This window comes from Elaeis guineensis, chromosome 4 (genome assembly GCF_000442705.2).
Source record: "Elaeis guineensis isolate ETL-2024a chromosome 4, EG11, whole genome shotgun sequence".
Classification (NCBI taxonomy): domain Eukaryota; kingdom Viridiplantae; phylum Streptophyta; class Magnoliopsida; order Arecales; family Arecaceae; genus Elaeis; species Elaeis guineensis.
This window is the reverse complement of record NC_025996.2, coordinates 8,217,000-8,239,511: the sequence shown is the minus strand read 5'-3', so window position 1 is coordinate 8,239,511 and position 22,512 is coordinate 8,217,000. Positions and strand designations below refer to the sequence as shown.

The window sequence follows — 22,512 nt, the reverse complement described above, 5'->3', positions numbered from 1 at the left end:
CGAAAGTGGTCAGAATCCAAAGGTAGAGGAGGATTCTCAAGCAGCGTTTGAAAATTCCACCAGTCTTGAACCAATTCACTAGGACTTCAGATGAGAATCTTGGCAACTATTTACTGTCTCTTTCAATAGGTTCTTGATAAATTTCTACCACCCAATGATAAAATTTTACCAATAAAATTTTTATTAAAATAAAAAATATAATTAATTAAAAAATATCTTTTGCTGATATAGTTTTTAAATAAAAAAAAATATCCCACGCATCGCGCGGGTTATATACTAGTATATAAATTAAGATCAGCACTAATTCCGAGAGATAAGTCCAACCTGCGTAATGAAAACATAGAACAGAAAAGTGCAATAGCTGCATCACAACTGGAAAAGGATCCTGCAGCAACCAACAATTAGACTTGGATAGAAACATGTCACATAATTAAAATAAAAACATGAACCTTGAAGGTCTTGACAAATAGATGATCAGAGGTATCTAAAATTCATTTAAATCATATTTCAATATAAAGCAAGACCCAGAGCTATTTCCTCAAGGCTAATGGCTACTTATATCTAAGAAGGGGCGATTTTGTTTGCAAAAGCTAGCAGTATTAATAAGTCAAATTGAAGTTTTCTCCCAAAGAAAAAATATAGAACTTACACTGACAACATACCCTCTCAACTTATCAACGTGACAATAGCTTCTCATGGATATTTTATTCCTAGGAATGATAGAATTTAAGAGTTCAAAAGAACATATCTATATCTAAGTCCATCGCAAAATGTAAACCAACAAGCGTTCTAGCATAAGCATTATTAAATTATCTGCAAGACCATAATGAGGTTCTCAAAGTGCAAGCATGCTAGTTCATGACTAACACTACAGTATAAGTCACTTGGGAAACAAGCAGGAAATTTGGCAATATGAAATGCAAAGCTAGACATTTCCTAAGAGAGAACTGCCTTCTTATGGTGCAAATCGGGCATTTCTTGACGGTACTTTCATTTCATTTTGCTCACTTTCCTATTTGTCCCTTCTCATTGGCCTTCTTCACATGGACAAGCTGTGGTTAAATCTTCACTTCTTGACATCATCGCTATCCAATGTGTAGTAGTTATGAAAGTTGTACATGCATTGACACAAGCAGAAGCATCAGAGAATTATTCAAGACATCTAGATGAATGAACTACAAGAGCAAATAATGATCTCAACCTACTAATTGGCATGATAGTGAAACGGTCATCTCAAGATTAAGATCATAATAAGTTCAGTTACAACAATAAAAATTTGTTCTAGGAATCTCTTTTATGCTCATATTTATACTGGATTTTCAGCACAAAGTTGATTCCAACAGGGATTGAAAAGAGTGGAGAAAATATTAAAATATTTATGGTCATGAAATTAGGAATATCTATTCCTAAGATGCAGGTTTAAATGCTCACAAAAATGGTTGGAAGAGGATACATTTTACTCTGATTAGGTAAGTTAAATCAGTATCATATGATTTATTCTGGACTTTTGAATTTGAGATACATCTGTTAAACAATATCTGACAACAATCCTAGATACTTAACTAGGTCTACCAAATACTTGAACATTTAGATGTGTCTACAAGAATGTCCCTTCACTGGAAGTTATGGAATTCCTCTAAAGTTTTGCTCTTTCCAACCAAGCTTTACCATCTATCCAAAAGAAGATTTTTTTTTAAAAAATCTGACAAATTAACTTGTTGCCCCCAAATATTACCTTTCTTCTACTCTATTAGCTGAAGATTTCTTCATCCCAATGTTTAACCATTTTCTTGATAGGGTTTCCTTTTGCAAACCATTGTGCTGCTCTACCCTACATCTTCGAATCTAGCTGCCACCTACTGATGTTGACAGCAATGTTGATGCTTCCCTGACAAATATTTAGAACATTAAGCAGCATTCCCAATGTTTCAATCTCTGTCTCTAATTTTGAAGAGACAGTATCAGAATTAATTTCATGTACAAATGCAAAAAATTTATAGTGCATCAACTAACCCAATCCCCTATCCAACCTAGAGTGTGAGAAATTTGCATGTCTATATCTCCACATAAATATATGGCCCGATAGATATAAATCAGTGAACCAACTTTCTTAAATCCACTAGCTTAAATCCTCTTTGGTTAATCCTTTCATCATTCCTCTTAATGGTGAAAGACAGGTGCCGCATTGAAGTTGCTAGAAAAGACGGTGCAAAACAGTAACCTCTGCTGACCTCAGAAATGTCCTTCCATCATATCGAACTTTTCCTTTTGTAAGGATCATATACTCTTGTAATTTTCTAGCCGAGTTTCCTGTATAGATTTACATCTAGGAGAATAATATCCACAAGTGATAATATAGCTTTACCTCACCATGTTGGCTTCTATGACCCAATAACCCACAAGATCATATTTCTGTTTCCTTCCCATCTCTTGTAGGCACCATCTAGCTCACCACCACTATTTCCATAAAAAAAAAATAAATTTCTGACTTCAAGAGTTAATGTCTCACTAGTCCTTTTTGGTCATGAAAAAACTAGGAAATAAATGTTTCCTATCTAGTCATGAGTCCATTTTAAACAAGGAAATGCATATCTGTGTGCGTTACGTAGGCATGAACAGCATCAATATTTCTATATCAACTTATTGAGATAAAAATATTACACAATTAGGAACCTCCAACAGTTAAATAACTTGTTTGACGTCCCTGTGTTAAGTGAATCATATTTGTTAAAGATTACTAAATGTAAACCATCACTGAAATTATTCAACTAGATACTGCACTAGCCATAGGTAAAATATCATATCTTGCTATCATAATAATTCATCTTAGATATATATTGTTTGGAAAAACCAGAACAGTTTACTTGTCATGTTTCGCAACCAATGGTGAACATATTTGATGGCACTACCTTCAAACTTTAGCTCAGTGACGTTATTGATGATGGAAACTTTCTGAATGAGCATGTGATTATAATGGATATGCTAGCTGTCAATAAGAATTAGTGTTGATATATGACATAACTAAGTGGCAAAAATAGCAAGAGAAAGACTTAAACAATTTGAGTTAATGCTAGAAGCACATTTAATACAAATATGCAAGATCTAAGATAAATGAAGAAATAAAGGCATCTGAAAGAAATATGCAACATATGGTATTTCTGACCTGTGAGAACTATTACTTAACCATCTTCTGCCTAGGAAGAACAAACATTTATGAAATCTGCTTGCCAACAAATGTTTTAGTATTCCAACGAGTTTGACACTCGAGTCATAGGGCAATTTGGAGGTTTGATTGCACAATGACTTGTTAATTTGATGTTACTTTAATTGCAAAAAGGAAACTGGGTATACTGAGAACTAAAATACAACCATGCCTGACCCACTAAATCAAGTGCATCCGAAGAGGAGAAACCTCGTACGAGATATAGGATTAATCTGGTATAACACAAGACAACACAATGCAGTATGTTTATCTTGAAAAGAAAAGGAAGCTAATTCAACGGAATAAGCACAATCAAATAGTTCACCTCAGCGCAGAACCCATGTCTCTCCAACCGACGGAACCCCGATCGGTTGTGACATATGATCCTCGAAATCTTCTTTCGCACGAGGATAGAAGAGGATGCTCAGTGCCTTCTCTTTGATGCAAATCCTTGAGACCCACCCACTCAGTCCGCTAACCCAATAACAATGACAGAAGCCCAAATACCATCGGCTCTGCCGGCAACAATCAATGCAAAATCCACCCATAAATCACAACAGCAAAGATTCGGAGGAAAAAAAAAAAAAAAAGAAAACAAGAAAGAAAGGAGGCAAGAAACTCCGTACGTCACCCTCTAAATCTTCTCGAAAGCGGCCGGAAGAGCCTTCCTTCGGGTTCTAACCGTCCACTGGAAATCTAGAACGTGGTTTGGAACCCTAAAGAAGAAACCAAATCCAAAAGAGAGGAATGCCAGAAGATCAAGAAGCACTGCTACGAACCTTTCTGAGCCCAAGTATGGATCGCTGGAGAATGAATCCAATGACAACCATGGCAGTTATTGCGCTCGCGACGGACGACGACGGCGTTTCTGGGAGCGACCGTTCCTCTATGACGACGGAGATTGAAGTCCCCTCTCTTCTTGGGTTCCATTCTCATCTTCTACCGTTGTTTGTTTGAAAGGATGAGTAATTCTTACAGGCCCGTCCGCGGGCTCTATAAGATATTTTATTTTATTTTTTTGATCTCACGGGATGCATCCACCGATGCAGCATCCGTTTATAACGAAATAAATAAATAAATAAATTTTTGTACACCATACTTAATGTAAAAAGATGTCATTTCATCTGGACCATATAGTCATCATTTTTCAATGTATATTTTTATTTAAAATTTTGAACGATGAAAATACTTCTCTTATTCTTAAAAAAATTATGATATTTTGTGATCATATTGTGACATCTTGCAGTCAAATTATGACTTTCTATATACAGAATGTCATAAAAAATAAAAAATATTTTTATCATTTAAAAAATTTATAAATTTTTAATATTGAAAATAATTTTTTATCTTTATAATTTTTGAAAAAAAATTATGACATCCTGTACGTAGGAAGTCATAATTTGACTATACGATGTCATAAATTTTTCAAGAGATGAGAGATATTTTCATCATTCAAAATTTCAATCGAAAAAATAAAATTATGGATATTAAATATATGTTAGAAAGTAGTGGCTATGTATTCTAATATGGTTGGGTGGTGCACTCCAAGTTAATTTTATTGCACCACATGCGATGCACAAAGACTTTTGAAAGGATATAAGGGAGAGAGTGGGTGGAGTCATTAAAGAAAGAGGGCCGACAGCCATGCACTATGAGGCTTTGGATGGTGAACGGCCCAACGTGTTATTATTATTATTATTATTTTGGTACAAATGGGTGCTCAAATACATCTCAAAGAATCAGAAAATAAAATGTCCTGCAAAATATGCAGGCACATTTGATCCTATTACTAGATCCAATCATCCCAATCGACGGCAATGTTTCCTTCTAGAAAGACATGTTGAATAGACATAGCAGCAAAGTCTAGTAGGTAAATCTATATGTCCCGAAAGAGTGGCCTTCAACTGCTCTATGTCACATTGAATCCAGTTGATGACCGTAAAAAAATCATCCTCAATGAAGATCCTCTTCGCTTGAAGCTCCTATCTAGCATAGATAATGCTCGTCCAAGCAATATGAAGCTCAACTTCCAAGATGAGAAGCTCGGATTGTGCTTTTATTTCACTTATGATCGTGACAAGCAAACACCAGCTTTTGTTGCAAGCTGGAGTTGGGGACCCTAAAAGCGAAAGTTGCTGAACTGTTATTGGCTCAGATTTGGGCCACATGGTATTTTTCTGGATTTATTTTAGGTTAGAGAGAAGATCACGAATGACAAGACTTTTTGCAATGGCTTTCATTTGATAAAGAGAAAGTTTTTGTGCACCGCATGCGGTGCAATAAAGTTGACGTAGAGCGCATCATCCAATCACATTGAAGCATGTAGCCATTGCTTTCTAATACGCATTTAATAACATATTTAATGCTTACAATTCTATTTTTTCATTTAAAATTTTGAATGACAAAAGTATCTTTTCTGTTCTGAAAAAATTATAGTCCTGTGACCATATTATGACATCCTGCAGTCAAATTATGATTTTATATACATAGAAAGATATAATTTTTTTTTAGAAGTTATAAAGAAAAAAAGATATTTTCGTTATTGAAAATTTATGAAATTTTTAAATAATAAAAATATCCCTCCTTTCTTTATGATATTCCATAATTAAATTATGAACAGAAAATCATAATTTAATAGTAGGATATTATAATATGATAATAAAATATCAATTTTTTTTTTAAAAAAAATATTTTCGTCGTTCAAAACTTAAAATGAAAAAGATAGAACTATAGAAATTAAATATATGTTGAAAAATGATGACTACATGACCTAACCAGATAGAATAATATATTATTCTATACCGTATATATGCGGTGTACAAAAAATTATTCTTTGACAAAATGGCGACAGGGAGGGTGTTTTGAGACCCTGAGGTTACGAATACAGGGAACGCGGGGAGAAAGATAAAAGAATTAGCAGGGCAAGAAATTAAATGACTGCTTGTATGGCCAATTATATTAAAAAAATATATATTATGAAATTCTCTAACAGATTTTTCTTGTTCATTTTTGAACATTTTATTTTTTAATTTTTATGAATATCTCCGTACCTGACTGGCTTAATTTGTCTGTTTTACCAAAAAAAAAAAAAACCTTTCAAATCCAACACGGCACTTAAATTGGTGCCCCGATTTGGCAGCGAATCACACAAATCATTAGGTGCCACGTTGACCCTGAAATCATACTATATAGTTTGATTTCTCTCGATGGAATACCTTGAACTGCAATGACCATCGTCTCGCAACACCATCCAAGAGTTGAACCATGATGTAGGATTTAGGCGAAGATTTCCCGACTCAATATCAAAAAGTTCTTCATAACTTTGTGTGTCCGAGATCCTACGTGAAAGAAGCAGACATCTTGTACCAAAAAACCAGAAGCAGACAGAGAAATATACATCGATCAAATGGTAGGGGCTCTCGCTATCTAGGCAAACAGAACAGGAGCAAATAAAGCACGTAAAAAGCAACTACATCAAAAAATGTCATGCCATGACAACAATTATGATTACATGTTTTCTACAGCCGAGCAACAATCAATTTAGTTATCATACAAGTGATGATGATTTGGGGGGCGAATGTACACACAATCTGTTAACTTCCCTGGTGGCAGCACAGCGCTTATTATTTGTGTTATCTCCATGAAATGACATTCTCAGAATTATACAAAAGGGTGAGAAGCAGGTCATTATACAACCAATGGACTTCTGTTGTTAACGGAGGGTCTATGATTTCTACTGACAGGGAGAAGTACATAAACCTCATGGACCTCCTGCTTACACACTTCCCCTTTATCCCTGTCTATGGCATAGCACACATAAACGGTGTCGATAACGTTATCCAATACATGAACAAAGTAACCCAATACCACCATCAGCAGCAACCAGGCGAGGGCTGCAACCAGATACATTTCTGTGCCCAGAGCACTCACGGCTTTTAAAATTGCACAAACCTGTTTCAAGACAGAGATGTAGTGATACTCATCAGAAGATAAAACGTAAACTCAAGAATTTCTTATTCAGATAATCTCAACAAGCTTGAGTACATGTGTTATTCATAAGAGTAGGAGAAATAAGAATCTTCTGAAAATAGATATGTTTTTTGTATTTGATAGTTTATTAATGTTCCAATCTGAATGTATTCACTCTTAGAAGAAGGTTGCTACTGTACAACTCTGTTGTCAGACATTCCAGAAATAAGAACTACATTTCATCTGCTTAAATTTCTTATATAGACAATAGATCTCATTAAGTCAAGTGTCATGATATAGGGAAGAAGCATCATAGTGAGGACCCCTCTGTGTGTGTGTGTCTGTGTGTCACCACTGTAAACAGTTGGAGGGAAGTGTCCATCTGCCTATGTGTATATACACGTCAGGTTTCTTTTATAACAAAGCATACCCAGGAAATCCTAGCTTCAAACTATTTGGAAGTACATGTACCGCTCAGGAATAAACCATTTTTTAGTTAGTTCTGCCATTACAGAGATTATTAACAAAGCAATGAGCAATAATGATAATTTTTCAGAAGCCATTTGTATGAGTGGAGTTCTTCAAAGCTCCAGAATCATAGAGGATGATAAAAGCTGATGTACAATGGGATCACAGCCTACGCATTTCTTAATTTACTTAACCAAATGGTTCAGGAAGATATCTGCTAAGATAATGTGCCATGATAAGAAAAGCGTAACAAGGATGAGAGAACAAAATGAACATAACTCGAAAACTAAGACAATACAATATTTACATAGACTAGATATGTACTGCATGATTCAAGACTAAAATTGAATGAGCTCTGGTCTACAAAGAATCCATCAAAAGATAGTTTCTCTTGCAAAACTTAAAAAAAAACAAAATGCAATTGCATGAAGCATTCAAATAAAGAGAAGCTTCCTATCCCTTGGTCCACGCTGTAACATCTTTTTAAGGGATTCTATAGGTCTTTTTCCAGAAATTTTTCTGCTGATAGATCAGGACATATCTATAGTTTTTGGGTAAAGAAGGGCAAATTAAGGGCTTCTTGAGACTGGTCAGTAGGGCACTAGGTTTCTTCCTTTTTTCCAGGTGGAGGGCGGGGGAGGAGGGGGGACGGAAATGTTAGCCAAGAAACAGCAGTAAGAAATAAAGGGCAAAAGGGAAAGGGTAAAAGAAAAGCAGCCAAAGACTACAAGGAGATTTTGCAACCAAAAGGAGAGATTACGAGGAGAAAAGGTGGCTGAAGATGGCCCTTCACTTCTTCTGTGTCCAGATAAGAGTAAACCAGTCCCCTTCCTAGCCAACCTCTCAACTTCTACAAAATTGCTAGCCATAAAATATGGGAGGATAAGGAACAAAGACTACAACAAATACCACTAATTTTCTCCCAAATCCTTGCAAAGGAAGAAAGAAATCTAAAATCTAAAAGCTATACCAGACCTTTTATTTTCTCACTGAATATCCCAAAAGTCTCCAGCACACCATTAAAAAGATGTCATGTTGTCAACAACAAATATTAGACCATTTCTGGAGGGGCAAAAAAGGCCCCCTATCAACATATTTAAGGCCCATGACTTTGTGACATTAGTTCATCATTTCAAACAGGATTGTGAATGGATACTATTAAAAAAAAAAAAAAAACTGAGATTTTTATAAATGCAGGCCTATGAATCAGTAGAACGAAAAGAGTATGCAGAATCCAATTTCAATGAGATTTCAAACAAGATGGTAATTTATCCAAAGCATCTCGGTGTAAAACTAGACTATACATGTTTGCCCAAAATGCCACTGAAAACAACTTATCAACCTAAAACAGATAGCTGGGCGATGGCCTTGTTACAGTCATGATAATTGTCTGATTAGATGGAAAACACTGTGGCATAAACTGAAACACTTCATCTATCACAGTTATATGCATTATTTTTTGTTCACCACAAAATGAAACTGAAGCTATCAGATATAACAATGAGAAATTAATAGGTTCCACATACCGCTATAGCATACAATGCCGAGAGAACAAAAATTATTCCAGCCAGTATGCGTGTAGACACTGTCTCAACAAAAACAGCAGAGAGAAGATTTCGCTTTAGAAGCTCATACGTCATCTTAGCAGCAGAACAATACCCTTCACCCGTTATCGCAGCAAAGTTTACAGTAAACTTGTTAACAAAGTCAAATGCAGAGAGCAAGAACTTAGCACAGCACTTGAGCACTAGATTCACAAATCCTTGAGCCCCATCTTGCTTTGCACTATCTACAATAGCACGGATTATACGGATAGCACCCATCACCATTCCTGAAAAACATACCGTACCAAAGGAGGGACCAAAAGCATTCCTGCATATATTAGGAAAATAATCAACAACACCAATGAAATGTTTATTTGAAGGTATCTATATATAAATGTATCATAGCATTAATTGGACAAGCAATAAAGAAAAGCTGTGCTTTCTGTTTAACAATATCTGTGACCCAGCTTTTAAATCCCAGTCCTAAGCATGCTATCAGTCAAGGACTTTTAGTTGGGACAGTGTTATCTGGGCACTCGAGCTGGGGCAGCATCCTCATAATTCATCGGGAAACTCTCTTTTGCTGTTGTTTATTATTTTAATGATTGTTTTGAGGGTTTTTAGGGCTTCTATGTCATAATTTAGGGATTAGGGTGGTTTTTGCCTTTTTGGAGCTGATGACTAAATTTATAGTGTTGGCACCAGCACCTATTTGGTATTAGGTTTATGGTGTTATATGAAGATGTAATAGGCTATTGTATGATGAAGAGTGTTGGTTTCACCTTATGGATTTTTGGGGGAAAAAAAAAGGCAGTTAGTTGACTCATAAATAATAATAATTTTGGTTTTGGAAATTTCTCTTTCAACAGCTAAAAGTAAAAGCATGTGAGTATTGCTTCCCAACTTTCAAGACTTGCATGTACAAAAGATACATCATGAAGAAAAGAAGCTAAGTGTGCTCAATGTCTTGGATAGATTACCAACTGTTTTAGGTCTTCAAATATTTCTAGCCTCTAACCACTCTTCTGGAAGAATATTAAAACAAAGCACAAAACAGAATAAAATAGCCACAGCAAATAGAATCATGAGTCTATGTTAAATTCCATATCTAAATTTGAAAATAGAATAAAATAAACAAAGAAAATAGAATCAGAATAAACAGAATTAAACAGAATAAAATAGTATCAGAATAAAACAGAATAATTCGCCAAGCAAATAGAATCAGGAGTCTATGTTATATTCCATATCTAAATTTGAAAAATCTACAATATTCAACATCATCAAGCATAAGCAAACACCCAGTCATCCATAATCATCACCATCAAGCCTCACCGCCTTACCAAATTATTTTGGAGTCATCTATATGAATCCTTATTTAACAATCTTTCCCATAAGTTTTTTTACATCCACCGTTACTGCTCCATCAATGCTAGCGTAGCCCTCCTCGCCCTTCTTTAGACTCTTCAACATAGATTCAAACACCTCTCCTTATCAGGGACTGATCGCTGGAGGCTGCAATGCCGCTAATGAAACCATTCTTATTTCTAACCTTCCTAGCATTACCATGCATCCACATCAATATTCTCATATGAGCTATGTTCATCTTGTTCCCTCACACCACTTATTGCCCAGTATTATAAAGCATACGACAGTATGGCCCTTTCCATCATTTACGAAAAGGAAAAATCCCCTCTACTAAGGAATGCATCAGTCACATAACATGCAATAAGCATCTCTCCACTTTATCCACTTACCACTAATTCTTTTGAATGCATTAGTCCATCGTGCCATTGTTTATTTTACAACAGATCCAAGAAAGCAAAACTTATTGCTATGTAGTATGTCTTGGACATAAACTGAGACCTCCCTTTCATTTGTAGTCCATTGGAATTTCATTCCATTGACAATGTTTTGAGTTTTGACTCTGCTGACTTTAAGGCCCTTCTTTCTAAGGTTTTCCTCCATAATTCCAAATGAAAATTTAACCTCATCCTTTTCTCAGACATCAGCATCATATCATTTGGACATAACACCAACTATAATTTATTTTTGCTGAATATTGGCAGTAAGTTCATTTATAGTGAAGCTGATAACAGTGTGGTATATCTTGGCAATTAATTTTAATGAAGGCCTCACTTTGCATGTACTTACGTATGTGCATGCCCATTGAAATCATATTCCAACTGAACAGTGAGATCTCACCCTCTTCTCATTAATCAGAACCATATCATATAAAAATAATGAACACTAAAGTATATTTTCTTAAATATTAGCAATAAGTTTAACTAAGGCCCTATTTGGCCAAGCTTTTGAAGTGTTGGAAAGCACTTTCTAGCCCTTCAAAAGCACTTTTAGATGATACAATGATGCTCAATAAAAAATCGGGAAGTTGTTTTGGCTCTGTCAGAAAACTGAAAAGATCTACTTGGAAAAAGCTCTATTTTAAAATTTTCTCCAAAAATACTTTTTGGATAATGTCGGAAAGCTGTTTTGATTTAAATAAAATTTTTTAATAACCGAAATACCCACTAACAAATCTCATAATTGCATCTTATATCATAATATATTATATTATTATACTATAAATATAATATAATATAATAATAGATTAATATTATGATATATTATAAACATATAACATAATCTATTATAGTACTATTATATTATAAATTTATAATTTGATATAACTATATTTAATAATAATACAATATTATTATATTATAATAATATAATATAATCTATTACATTATAATTTATTATTAGATTATATTATAATAATATTATACTATAGTATAATATTGTATTATATTATAATATTATATTACATTATATGAAAATAATATTATACAATAAAATAATATTTTAAGAAATAATAATACAATACAATATAATATAATATATTATAATCTATTATTAGATTAGATTATAACCAATATATTATGTTACTTTATAAATTATATTATAATTATAATAATATTATATTATATATTACATTACATTATATGGTAATTGTTGCAATTAAGGGTCAAGAGATCGAATGGCTCAGATGGCTGGGTTGACTCTGCGCCCGTATACATTAGGTATTGTCTGCTTTAGCCTCTAATGTTGTCGTACGGAGTCGTACGGTTTTGTCCTTTAAAAGACGCCTCACATGAAAGAGAAGGTTCCAATCCATATAAACCATACTCTCTCTTAACTCATATAACCGATGTAGGACTAAACATATCCTTCTCACCTTTACCACAACATAGGCCCTCAATCAAAGGGGAGTATGTGCATCTGAGCATAAGGCTTTTCCTACAGACGGCATCAATGTTGTAGTTAAGGATCAAAGGATCGAATAACTCGAATGGCTGGATTGACTCTATGCTCGCATACATGAGATATTGTCTGCTTTGACTTCTGATGCTGTCGCATGGGGCCGCACGATTTTGACTTTTAAAAGGCACTTCATGTGGGAGAGAAGGCTCCAATCCATATAAACCATACTCTCTCTTGACTTATAACAGATATGGGACTAAAGATGCCCTTCCCACCTATACCACAACAGTAATAATATTATATAATATAATAATATTTTAATATAAAATAATATATAATACTATATCGTATTATTCTCCACTATACAATACTACGATATATCTTTTATTGTCATTTTATCATACCAAAAGTACTTTTTTATTTTAGTTACTAAACATATATTAAAGTTGCAAAGCACTTTACAAATGTGGTTACCAAATAGCAAACAGTTTTTTGTAAAAACTCTACTTCCAAAAGTTCTACTTCTCAAAAATTCTACTTCCAAAAGCCTTATTGCCAACAACAATCCCAAACAGGACCTAAGACTATTCTTGGGATATAGAATTTATAGTTAATCCTAAATGTGAACTCACCACGGCTGCAAATTTGCTTGCCTCACCATAACCACTGGCAACTGTCACTGCCTTAAGATACATGCCATCAAGAATTTAATGTATAACTTATCCACAACTCACTTCTTTAATGACCAGCAAATTGCACCTCATGATACTCTGTCATATGCTTTCTCCAAGATGATAAACAATATCTAGGTTTTCAGCTTCTCTCAAAACCTTCCCATTTATTGCCTAACAAAAAAGATAGCCTCCATCATTTACCTGCCAAACATATGGCTATATTTGAGAGTTTTTTTTTTTCATTAATTCTTTGTTCTATCACTCTTTCCCATAATTTCCAAGCATGGACCATGAGTTTGATTTTATTAATAGTTGGTGCAAAATTATGAATCAACCTTATTCTTTAGATGGACATCAAAAAATAAAAAACCTTTAGCAATTTGGCATTCTCTTCATCATCAGAATCTCATTGGTAAGCCAAGTGATCAAATTCACCAAATTTCTCCTATCATATTCTAAGCCCCAAATGATACTTCATCAAGCCAAGATGCCTTATCATTTTGCATCCCTTTCAGAACTCTTTCTATTACGACTTGTGAATTTAAAAAAAAAAACTACCTGGAATCTCCTGCATTATAACTACTCCAAATAACTCCCTCAAAGAGTTTCAGTCAACACTATTTTCTAAATTTCTAATAGCCTTTCCAGCTCTCTTTAACCTTCTCACCTTTCACTAAAATCATATTAACATTCCCTTCAACGCATCTAAGGTGATCTATATCTCCAGTTTTCCTTTTTCTCACTCATAAATTTCTGCTTCATCTTTTAATCCAAAATCCCGTATACATACTACTATAAGTTGCAATTCAGTCTTCCGCATCTCTCTTAGCCTTTTCATCTCTTTCAAAGTCCCTGATGTCATCTGCCCTCTGACATTATTCGAATCAAGTGCTCTACTTCTTGGTTACCTCCTGTACTCACCAGTCCACCTTTTCTTCAACCCTATACCTTCAGAACTACTCACGTGTAAGTGTTTCTTTCATTTGGTCCAGCTTTCTCATCCTGACCACCTTAGCACTTGGCCTTGTGACTTCATCCCAATTGCCAACACTAAATTCCCATTTTGGTCAACCACCATTTAATCTCTACAAGAAGTCAAAAAAAAAAAAAAAAATCCTGAGCTGCATTGTTGCAAGAAGCCTTACTAGTAGATAAGGAACACAAATAGATTAAATGTTGCTTGTTCATCACTTTACCATGACCTCAAAAGATCCTATGGAACTAATCTCATCATATGCATACAATTTCCCCACATTAATTCCAAATGTAATTAATAGTTGACCAACCTCACAGCCATGCCAACAATGCCGAATTAAAGTCATTTTTTGTCCATTTAAATTGAAATTGAGGGATTCTTGTATATTTTACTCATTGTGTAACTATCAACTAAATCAAAAGAATATTAAAAGTTCACCAATTTTCAAAGGTTGTCATAGTTTATTTATAACAAACACCACGAGCTTAATCAATGGCAACTCATAATCCTTTTGTGCTTGATCTTAAACACACACCCAGCCTAAAGTCGTATAGCATTGACCTGATTGATGTATCAAGATAAAATTTCCAAAATCCGCCTTCAGCTTCAATACAATCTTTCATGTAGAAGCTTTTTAAATGCTTCTTGGTATGCAATCCTTAATCTTGGCAGCCTTTAAATTATTGGGAAATGAAGCACCACTTATCAGAACAAGTGTCATTCTGAGAACACTCTTAAGATCCTCAAATAAATAGTATATGGTACTTCTTTTTTTTTTTAATTATTATAATCATAGTTAAGTGACTATGGTTTAATCTAGCAATAAGGCTTCAAAAGTTTACACCAAGAATCTGCTAGCAGTTAACCATATTTACAAGCTCCCTAAGTTTAAAAGAAGCTCTTGCAGTTTGTATGCTTTACAAAGTTTAACAAGTCAACAGCATCAAATAGGAGAATTTCTGTGCAAAAGTGATCAGGATGTGCTGCCAACTCAGAAATGACCAGCCAACTTTCTCTATGACCACAGTACTTTGAAAATAAAGTTAATAGATATGCTATGTTAAGGACAAGCACACCTATGTTCACCTCAATTAAAATTTCAGCCTACAACTACAGGAAGAAAACTGAGCGAGTTGAATTCTCTTTTCCTTCCTCATCTAGCATCATCTATATTTTCTTTGCTAGACCAAGGAAAGTTCAATATTTGTCCTAAAGATCAAAAGAAAGCAAACAAATGAAAACCAGGGCATGGATCACGTCCTGTTTCTACATGAACAATTAAATCATAAGTCGAGCTCATGAGCACACAAATGCAACATCTTGACCTCATAATCTAAACTACATACCAATCTACCAAAAAGGAGATGCATCTGGAACAAGGGAAATTATTGCATAAACCGGCCAATATACAACCAGCCACCATTAGTTCTCTTTCCAGATAGCAGAAGGAAAGCCGGAAAAGGGATAAGAACATCAGCCATACCTCAAAGAGCTCCTTATGCTCCGGCTAGGCTTGGACCCCTCCTTGGAGAAGTACCATTGTGCGATCGTCCCACTGATGACATACACCTGTGCTTCCACCATTGTCGCCACTGACCAAATCATCGTGATGATCGCCAACGCAAAGTATGCGGGCACCCACCCATCCTGCCTCCACACACACAAATAATAATCCCCACCGGCGCCCTCCTTCTCCTTCGGCACCACCTTTCCGTTCCATGTCGAGTACACCAAGAACACCACAATTGGGGCAAAGTAGACGAGGAGCCCGAGTCCCAGCGCGGGAAGCACGGCGACCAGGCTGATGTTGCCGGCGAGGGCGGCGGCAGAGATCTGGACGATCCGCACGGTCAGCTCCACGCGATGCCAATTGGCGACGATGATCCAGAGGATGATGGCGATGAGGATGAAGATAAAGATGAGGGCAAGGATTCGGTAAGCGAGGGGCAAGGAGTGGCGGCAGCCGTGGTTGAGGGTGCAGGCGGCGAACCAGTATACATTGATGAAGGCCGGGATAAGGATGAAGAAGGGAAGGGCGGTGTACACCACCTGTTTGGCGTAATGGCGGAGGAGCCAGAGGATGGCGAGGGCGATGGGGCCGGACAGAAGGAGGGTGACGACGAGAGTCCAGATGAGATCTTTCAAGAAAGGGGAAGAAAAGAAGAGGGAGAGAGAGAGGGTATTAGAGGAGCGGAGGACGCAGGAGGAGGAGGCGGGGTCGAAGACGAAGGAGGAGGCGCGGGAGGCGGCGGGGTTACGGCGGGCGACGGCGACGAGGCCGAAAGCGATGGTAGAAAGAGAGAGGACGAGGAAGAGGACGAGAGCGGGGAGGTCGCGGAGGGGGCGAGGGCCGTGCTGGTAAGAGATCGGGGGGTACTGGTCGTCGTCGGCGTCCTGCGGGGGGACGGCGGGGTCGGTGGCGGAGAGGAGGGGCTGGGTGGAGGAGGAGGGGTCATACAGGATGGACGGCTTGGACTCTTCGCCGCTTCCCATCAGACGGCTCGTGTGGGATGTACGGCTTGGAGATCTCAGGGCGACGTGCGTTCGGACCAACGATCCGGAGCTGGACGATGAGAAAAGGAGATGGCAGTGTCAAATGACGGAGATAGGTCTGATAAAATAAAATAACATCCGGGAGGCATGAGGGTATTTTAGTCTTTTGAAAGTAGCCGGACCGCTGCGAGCTGGTTTGTCTGCTTGCAGTGCGAAAATTCAGGGAAAATTCTTTGGTGGCGCCCGCTGATGCACGTTACATGTTCCTTGTTCCGCCACCATTAAGCAAATTCCCCCGAATTCACCAGTCGTTTCATTCCACGTGGCCGGAAACACTCCGTGTGCATCAGCGGGCGCCACCAAAGAAACTACCGGAACATGCGTTTATCCCACGGCGCTGTGGAGGTGGTATGAGAGACACCTGGACCGTAGCTGGAACGTGTACGGAGGACCGCGGCTTGTCGTTAACTAAATAGTACCGAAGGTACTGTTCGCTTGCGATTAAGAATTAAATCCAATTACGTGGCAGGATGAGAATGGTGCAGTTCATGGACGTTGGCGTGGCTCACATGAAGCTAGACCAATTATGGGGTGCCATGTCAGATGGGTATTAAGCAATTAAGGGAATGAAACTTCATTGTATTTGTTTTACCAAAAAAAACTTCATTATATTTTTTTCAAGATATAATAATGCTCTTCCATTATCATAACTATCATGTCCTGTGGTTTTGTCTGATACGGGCCATGGGGAAAGGACGATGAAAAAGACCTTTTTTAGGTGATCCGACGGATGATAAGCTCGTGAAAGCTTGGAAAAAATACTAAGGATGCATTATTCACAAATGATGATTAAGAACAAAGAAGGTGATTGTCTACGTATATGATACATCGAGGCCATGTATGATTGATAACATGTATCACGATGCATCATGATAATTCTGTATGCATTGCATGGATAGCCCTCGAAACAAACAAAAATATATTTAACCCATCAATCCAGCTAGAATTGCCTAACCAGATGGCAGCACGGACACTGTACCTCGGAATCAAATTGTTATACAAAAATCATGAAATTTTGCGGCAACAACAACCGGGCTGGTTTTGGCAATTGGAGCTGTGCAAGATCCTCACAGAAAGTCTTCGTGAGGTTTATTAGCTAATATTATTTAGCTAGCAGTTATTTTATTTCATAATTAGATGGACGTCTACAGCAAACTTAAACATGAAGCGGTTCTTCCTCACGTTTCTTCACGACAAAACCATTCTCCAACCATGCGGCATAACCACCTCCCATGTTCTTTGCGTGCTTGAAACCCTGCATTTCAATTAAAAACACCAGTCGATCAAATTCTACGGACAAAACAATATTATGCATCTACACTCCAAAAAGAGCAACTTTTTTTCTTTGGCACCAGCTAATTTGAGGGTTGAAAGCAAACTCTTTACTGAAACATCCAACAAGTCCATAGATGACATGGCTGGCACCCCAAGAGGAAAACTAGAAGAGTGTCAGCCAGGTATAAGTTGACGATTATTGATTCACAGAGCAACTGTGGAAATCAAATTGCACGGTTAGCAGATCAATTTACTTGATCAAACTTGCACGAGAGAGCTCCTCATAGGCCATAGCTCGTCACGAGAAAATTTCTTATAAGAGTTGCAACGTGTGAGATATAACATCTAGGGGAACCTAGCTTAGCTACTTAACACACGTCAACACATAACAAGTGAAAAGGAGCAATAACCTATAAATGTGCAGACAAAATTTTCTTAGGCTATCTTCATAAGAGCTTTGTAGTAATTACATTAGATTAATATACCGCCTCTCTATTTAATATTATAGCATAATTGAGTCTAGAGATGGACTCAACATCCAGGAATTAATATCTAATTTATTCCTTGGGCTTAAACTTGTGTAGATGAAAGATAACCGTACGTCCTTCAGAGGAGACACTGATTAGGAGCTTGCAAGTGAGTTCTTCTATAGAAAGAACCTAATGTGATCGGTCAATTTCTCTTTAATACTAATTTTCTTTAGAGCACGGATGCTATGCGGTGCACAATTTGCACTGCGGAGTATCTACAACACTCGGTGCCTTCCCATCGAGAGAGGGACGGCCATCAAAAAAAAGAAGAGTGTAGTGCCATGCATAGTGCGTTGTTGTTGATATCTTTCTCTGTCGATAGAGGACGGTAAGTACTGCATAATATTCTGCAATGCAAATTGCTAACATAGTCGGCGTGCACTGCATCAAGAGATGATTTGATGTGTGTGATGGAGACACCAAAATGAGATTCGACCGCCCCCTGAATCGCGCCCTCTACATGCACGATTCACGCGTGGGCCATTAAACCTGATCGCTCGCTTAATTTGTTGTTTAACGTGCGGTGGGGAAGAAAGAAATGCACTCACAGCGTTGACAAGATCCACGGTTGCTTGGAGGGACCGCATTCCACTTTGACATCCCTGTCCCAGGCGAGAGGGGGGAAAAAAAAAACATGAGTAATGTTTGGCCACTCGAATTATGGAATTTATATCCATATGAAAGGGGGGTAAACAACAGACAAGAAGAAAACCAAGAGGAAATATATACCACAACTATGTGATCATCCTTGTGGCAAACCAACGACACCTGCTCCACAAACTTTGGATTTTTCTCCCTCCCTGATTCACACACAATTAAAAAAATCGAAAGCCATCACGATTCCCACGCCAAAATTAATAGCTAAGCAGAGGTTTAAGTACCTACCTAGTGGGGTGAAGAACATATATGGGATGTTAATGGCGTTCTCTAGATGGCCCTTGTTGAATTCGTCGACAGTCCTATATATTAATTAATAAATAATTTTTTTAATGATAAGAACAAGGGGAATAACAAAAGGAAAGGAAATAGAGGAGCAAGAGAGGAAATTAAGGACCTGACGTCCAAGTAGCGGTGGCCGGAGCACATGAGATGTTTCGCGGCGTGGACGTCCACGGTCTCAACCGCTTCCGATCTACTAGTGGAAAGAGGCGGCCACAGGAAAAGAAGAAGCAAGGCGATTACATTAGAAGACCAAAACCATTTCATCACCCAATAAGAAGCCATGACTTTGTAGTACTCTTTTAGCTACTGAATTATTACAGATGGTAAGAAAATAATAGAGGGCAACGAAGAGGGAGAGGGACGAGGAAAAGAGAGAGGGGGGCGGGGGGTTGGAATTTGGTTACCTTAAAGTGGGAGACATGGCGGGGTCAAAGTAGCAGTAAAGGAGGGGAGAATCTGAGGGCGGAGGAAGGAAGGTCTGTGGGTGTTGCCGTTGGCTTTAATTCCAGGCTCTGGTTTTCCTCCACGACGGCACTACCAGATTTAAGAGGGAGTCCGCTGGCCCATTTCATTTTTCTATAGTTTAGTATTTCTTTTTTTATAAGCAAGGAGGTGAAGGGTTCGACGTCTGGTTTGCCGACGTAATGGCTGAGCGCAGCGATGAAATCGCGATTGCTCGTTATTAACGATAGGGTAGGAGTGGGGTCTTTTCTGAACGCATGACATCTCACGGGTCTGAATCGGATAGGCAAAGACTCCGGATCTTGAAGAAGGAATCCTCATGGTGGTTTTGAAAACATTCAAATGGTTGAAATATAAAATATTTTTAAATATAAAAAGCTTTACATATAGGTTGATATATTTTGCTAAAGCTGAAGATAAGCCTAATGGCAAGCGTCGTAAAACTTTATTGGTGCGTCAAGTCTTATACTCATGGCATTTTCAAATACAGTATCGTGTACAAGCATAGTTGCTATTTATTACTTTTAGGAGCAAAAAAATATATATATTTTGAGTAGTATTTCTGAGAAATCAGATTGTTATCAATTGATCTAGGTGCATCACTTAGAGTAGTCGTTATATAAAACTTTAGATTAGATTATTAATGTAGATTGTGATATACATATACGTAAAAGTTGTGGAAAGCTTATATAATATTGGGATAGTTAAGTACATATCCATGTGTGAAGAGTGCTATATGCTCAATATTTAACTTTTTTTTTCGTTGATTCAATTTTAATTTTTTATAGAATTACGTTTGCTAGTAAAGCGCTAAAAGTAAAACAATCAGAAACAAATCTCATTATTTAATTATAAAAATGGCTTATCTATGTTTTTCTCTTAAAGTTCCCATGGTTAACATCTTTGATCTTTGTTTTCCATTTTCCACTTGCAGGCTCTAGTTTTTCTTCAGTAGACTGAAGACCGGGAATAGCTAGCATATTCCCATTTCTTCATGTTGCAAGTACTGGAAAACATCAACCTCCAATTTGACTCGTTGTATAACACTCGTCTGATTCATTTTATGCCATGTCCAGCCAATGACTAGATGCATCACTTGGAGTCCCAGTCCTGCAATCCTAGCTGGTAAAAAATTTCTAAAACTAGAACTGGTCACAAACTTTTCTTGGTTAGGAAATTCCAAGCCCGCGTCCAGCTTTGGTGTGGTTGGTTTCCAACGAAGTAAGAATATTTAAAAATATATATATATTTAAAAAAAAATTTCCAACAAAAATTTTCAGCCAATCGAAACATGCCATGTACTCAAGTTAGAGATAATTTCTACAACTTGGGTTGTGCAGCAGTCATTATCCGTCTGACATTTGCATTCGTGGAGCCTAGTCTCCACTCATAGTGACACGACGTGTATCATTTACAGTGACAGCCTTTCATAATAATTGGAGATGATTTGTCTGGAGGGAAAAGAGTTGGCTGTGGAAAAGTGGAGCCCTAAACTGGCTGAAATCAGAGTCCGAAAGAAACAACGGCAAATAATAGCAACAGCATCTGAAGGCCAACATGAGATAACAATATCATGAATTAGTAATCAATTAATGTCTCTTTAAGAATTATTAATGGATAAATTACAGAATCTATAAGCCTTTCATTTTTGGATTAAGAACTCGACAATAAACTAATGGATATCGTGCATGTCGCGCTCAATTTTCCGGTCGCGGCCACGCGGTCCGACTCAAAGATCACGAGACATCGCTGGTGGACAATCGGCAGGTGCAGAAAGGTCAAGAAGATACCGTGGCCTGTCGGCTAAGGTCATTTGGTACCGGAGAGTACGAGATAACGACTCAGCTAGCATTTCGCGATCACGGCTTCCCAAGAACGGCTTAGCAAGCCATTTTCCAATCCGAGGTGGCATTCCATAAGTGGCCGAGTTCTCGTGCAAGAATCGAAATTCACGTGCCCCAGCAGATTTTAAACTTGTTTGGTAATTCATCGGGTAGCGCTGCTATCAGTACTACCAGATTCTCTTTTTTTTTTTTTTTTTAAGAGCTTTGTACCAATTGATTTATAAAATAAACTTGAATGAGTACTATCAGATTTCCTTTTTTTTTTTTTTTTTTATCGAGCTCTGTACTAATTGGTTTATAAAATAAACCTGCGTGACCACTGCTAGATTTCTTTTCTTTTTTCTGAGCTTTGTACTAACCAAAGTCCAAAATAACAGCCGTGACGATACCAACCCCACACCATTTCAATGCAGTAACAGAGAATATGGTAACCTGAGAGACCTTTTTCAATGTAGTAACCTAACAGAGTTATGATGATTGAAAACGTCTCTCAAGTTACATATTAATAATAATATTTTAAATAATAATAATTATCTGATAAATATTCCATTTTATCATCTGTTAGGTCTACTGTTTCACAATGATTTTAGCTGCCAACGTTATACAAATTCGGACCTCTATGCTGGTTTGCAAAGGTAACTTAAGACTATGCAGTAATTCAAACACAAAGCACTGCTATCATTCTGTTATTTACAGGTATAATGACATGTTACAAATATACTTATTTTACTAAAGCTGAATTTGATTACACTTTTTGATTTTTAATTTTTAATTTGTAAAATATATATATATTTTTTAATTTTTATTATTGA

At 37.0% G+C, this 22,512-nt stretch overlaps 2 protein-coding genes across 5 annotated transcripts; both read right to left on the bottom strand.

The window, feature by feature from the left end:
* Positions 1-6,676: 6,676 nt before the first annotated feature.
* Positions 6,677-16,818, bottom strand: LOC105044063 (uncharacterized). Its single transcript, XM_010921852.3, has 3 exons — positions 15,578-16,818; positions 9,166-9,511; positions 6,677-7,153 (listed from the first exon to the last, which is right to left on the bottom strand). Exons 1-3 carry the CDS (start codon positions 16,585-16,587, stop codon positions 6,890-6,892), a joined length of 1,620 nt encoding a protein of 539 aa, XP_010920154.1. The 5' UTR covers positions 16,588-16,818; the 3' UTR covers positions 6,677-6,889.
* Positions 16,819-17,549: 731 nt separating this feature from the next.
* LOC105044061 (thiosulfate sulfurtransferase 18) lies at positions 17,550-20,018 on the bottom strand. Of its 4 annotated transcripts, none has more exons than XM_010921851.4 (6): positions 19,799-20,018; positions 19,507-19,584; positions 19,338-19,411; positions 19,182-19,252; positions 19,001-19,054; positions 17,550-17,902 (listed from the first exon to the last, which is right to left on the bottom strand). In XM_010921851.4, the coding sequence occupies exons 1-6, from the start codon at positions 19,813-19,815 to the stop codon at positions 17,804-17,806; spliced, it is 393 nt and encodes a 130-aa protein (XP_010920153.1). In that variant the 5' UTR covers positions 19,816-20,018; the 3' UTR covers positions 17,550-17,803. The 4 variants fall into 4 exon arrangements, with proteins under 4 accessions (XP_010920153.1, XP_010920152.1, XP_073111557.1 ...); XM_010921850.4 differs by having other exon boundaries at positions 19,507-19,587; positions 19,799-19,964; XM_073255456.1 differs by having other exon boundaries at positions 19,507-19,590; positions 19,799-19,951.
* Between the last annotated feature and the right edge of the window lie 2,494 nt (positions 20,019-22,512).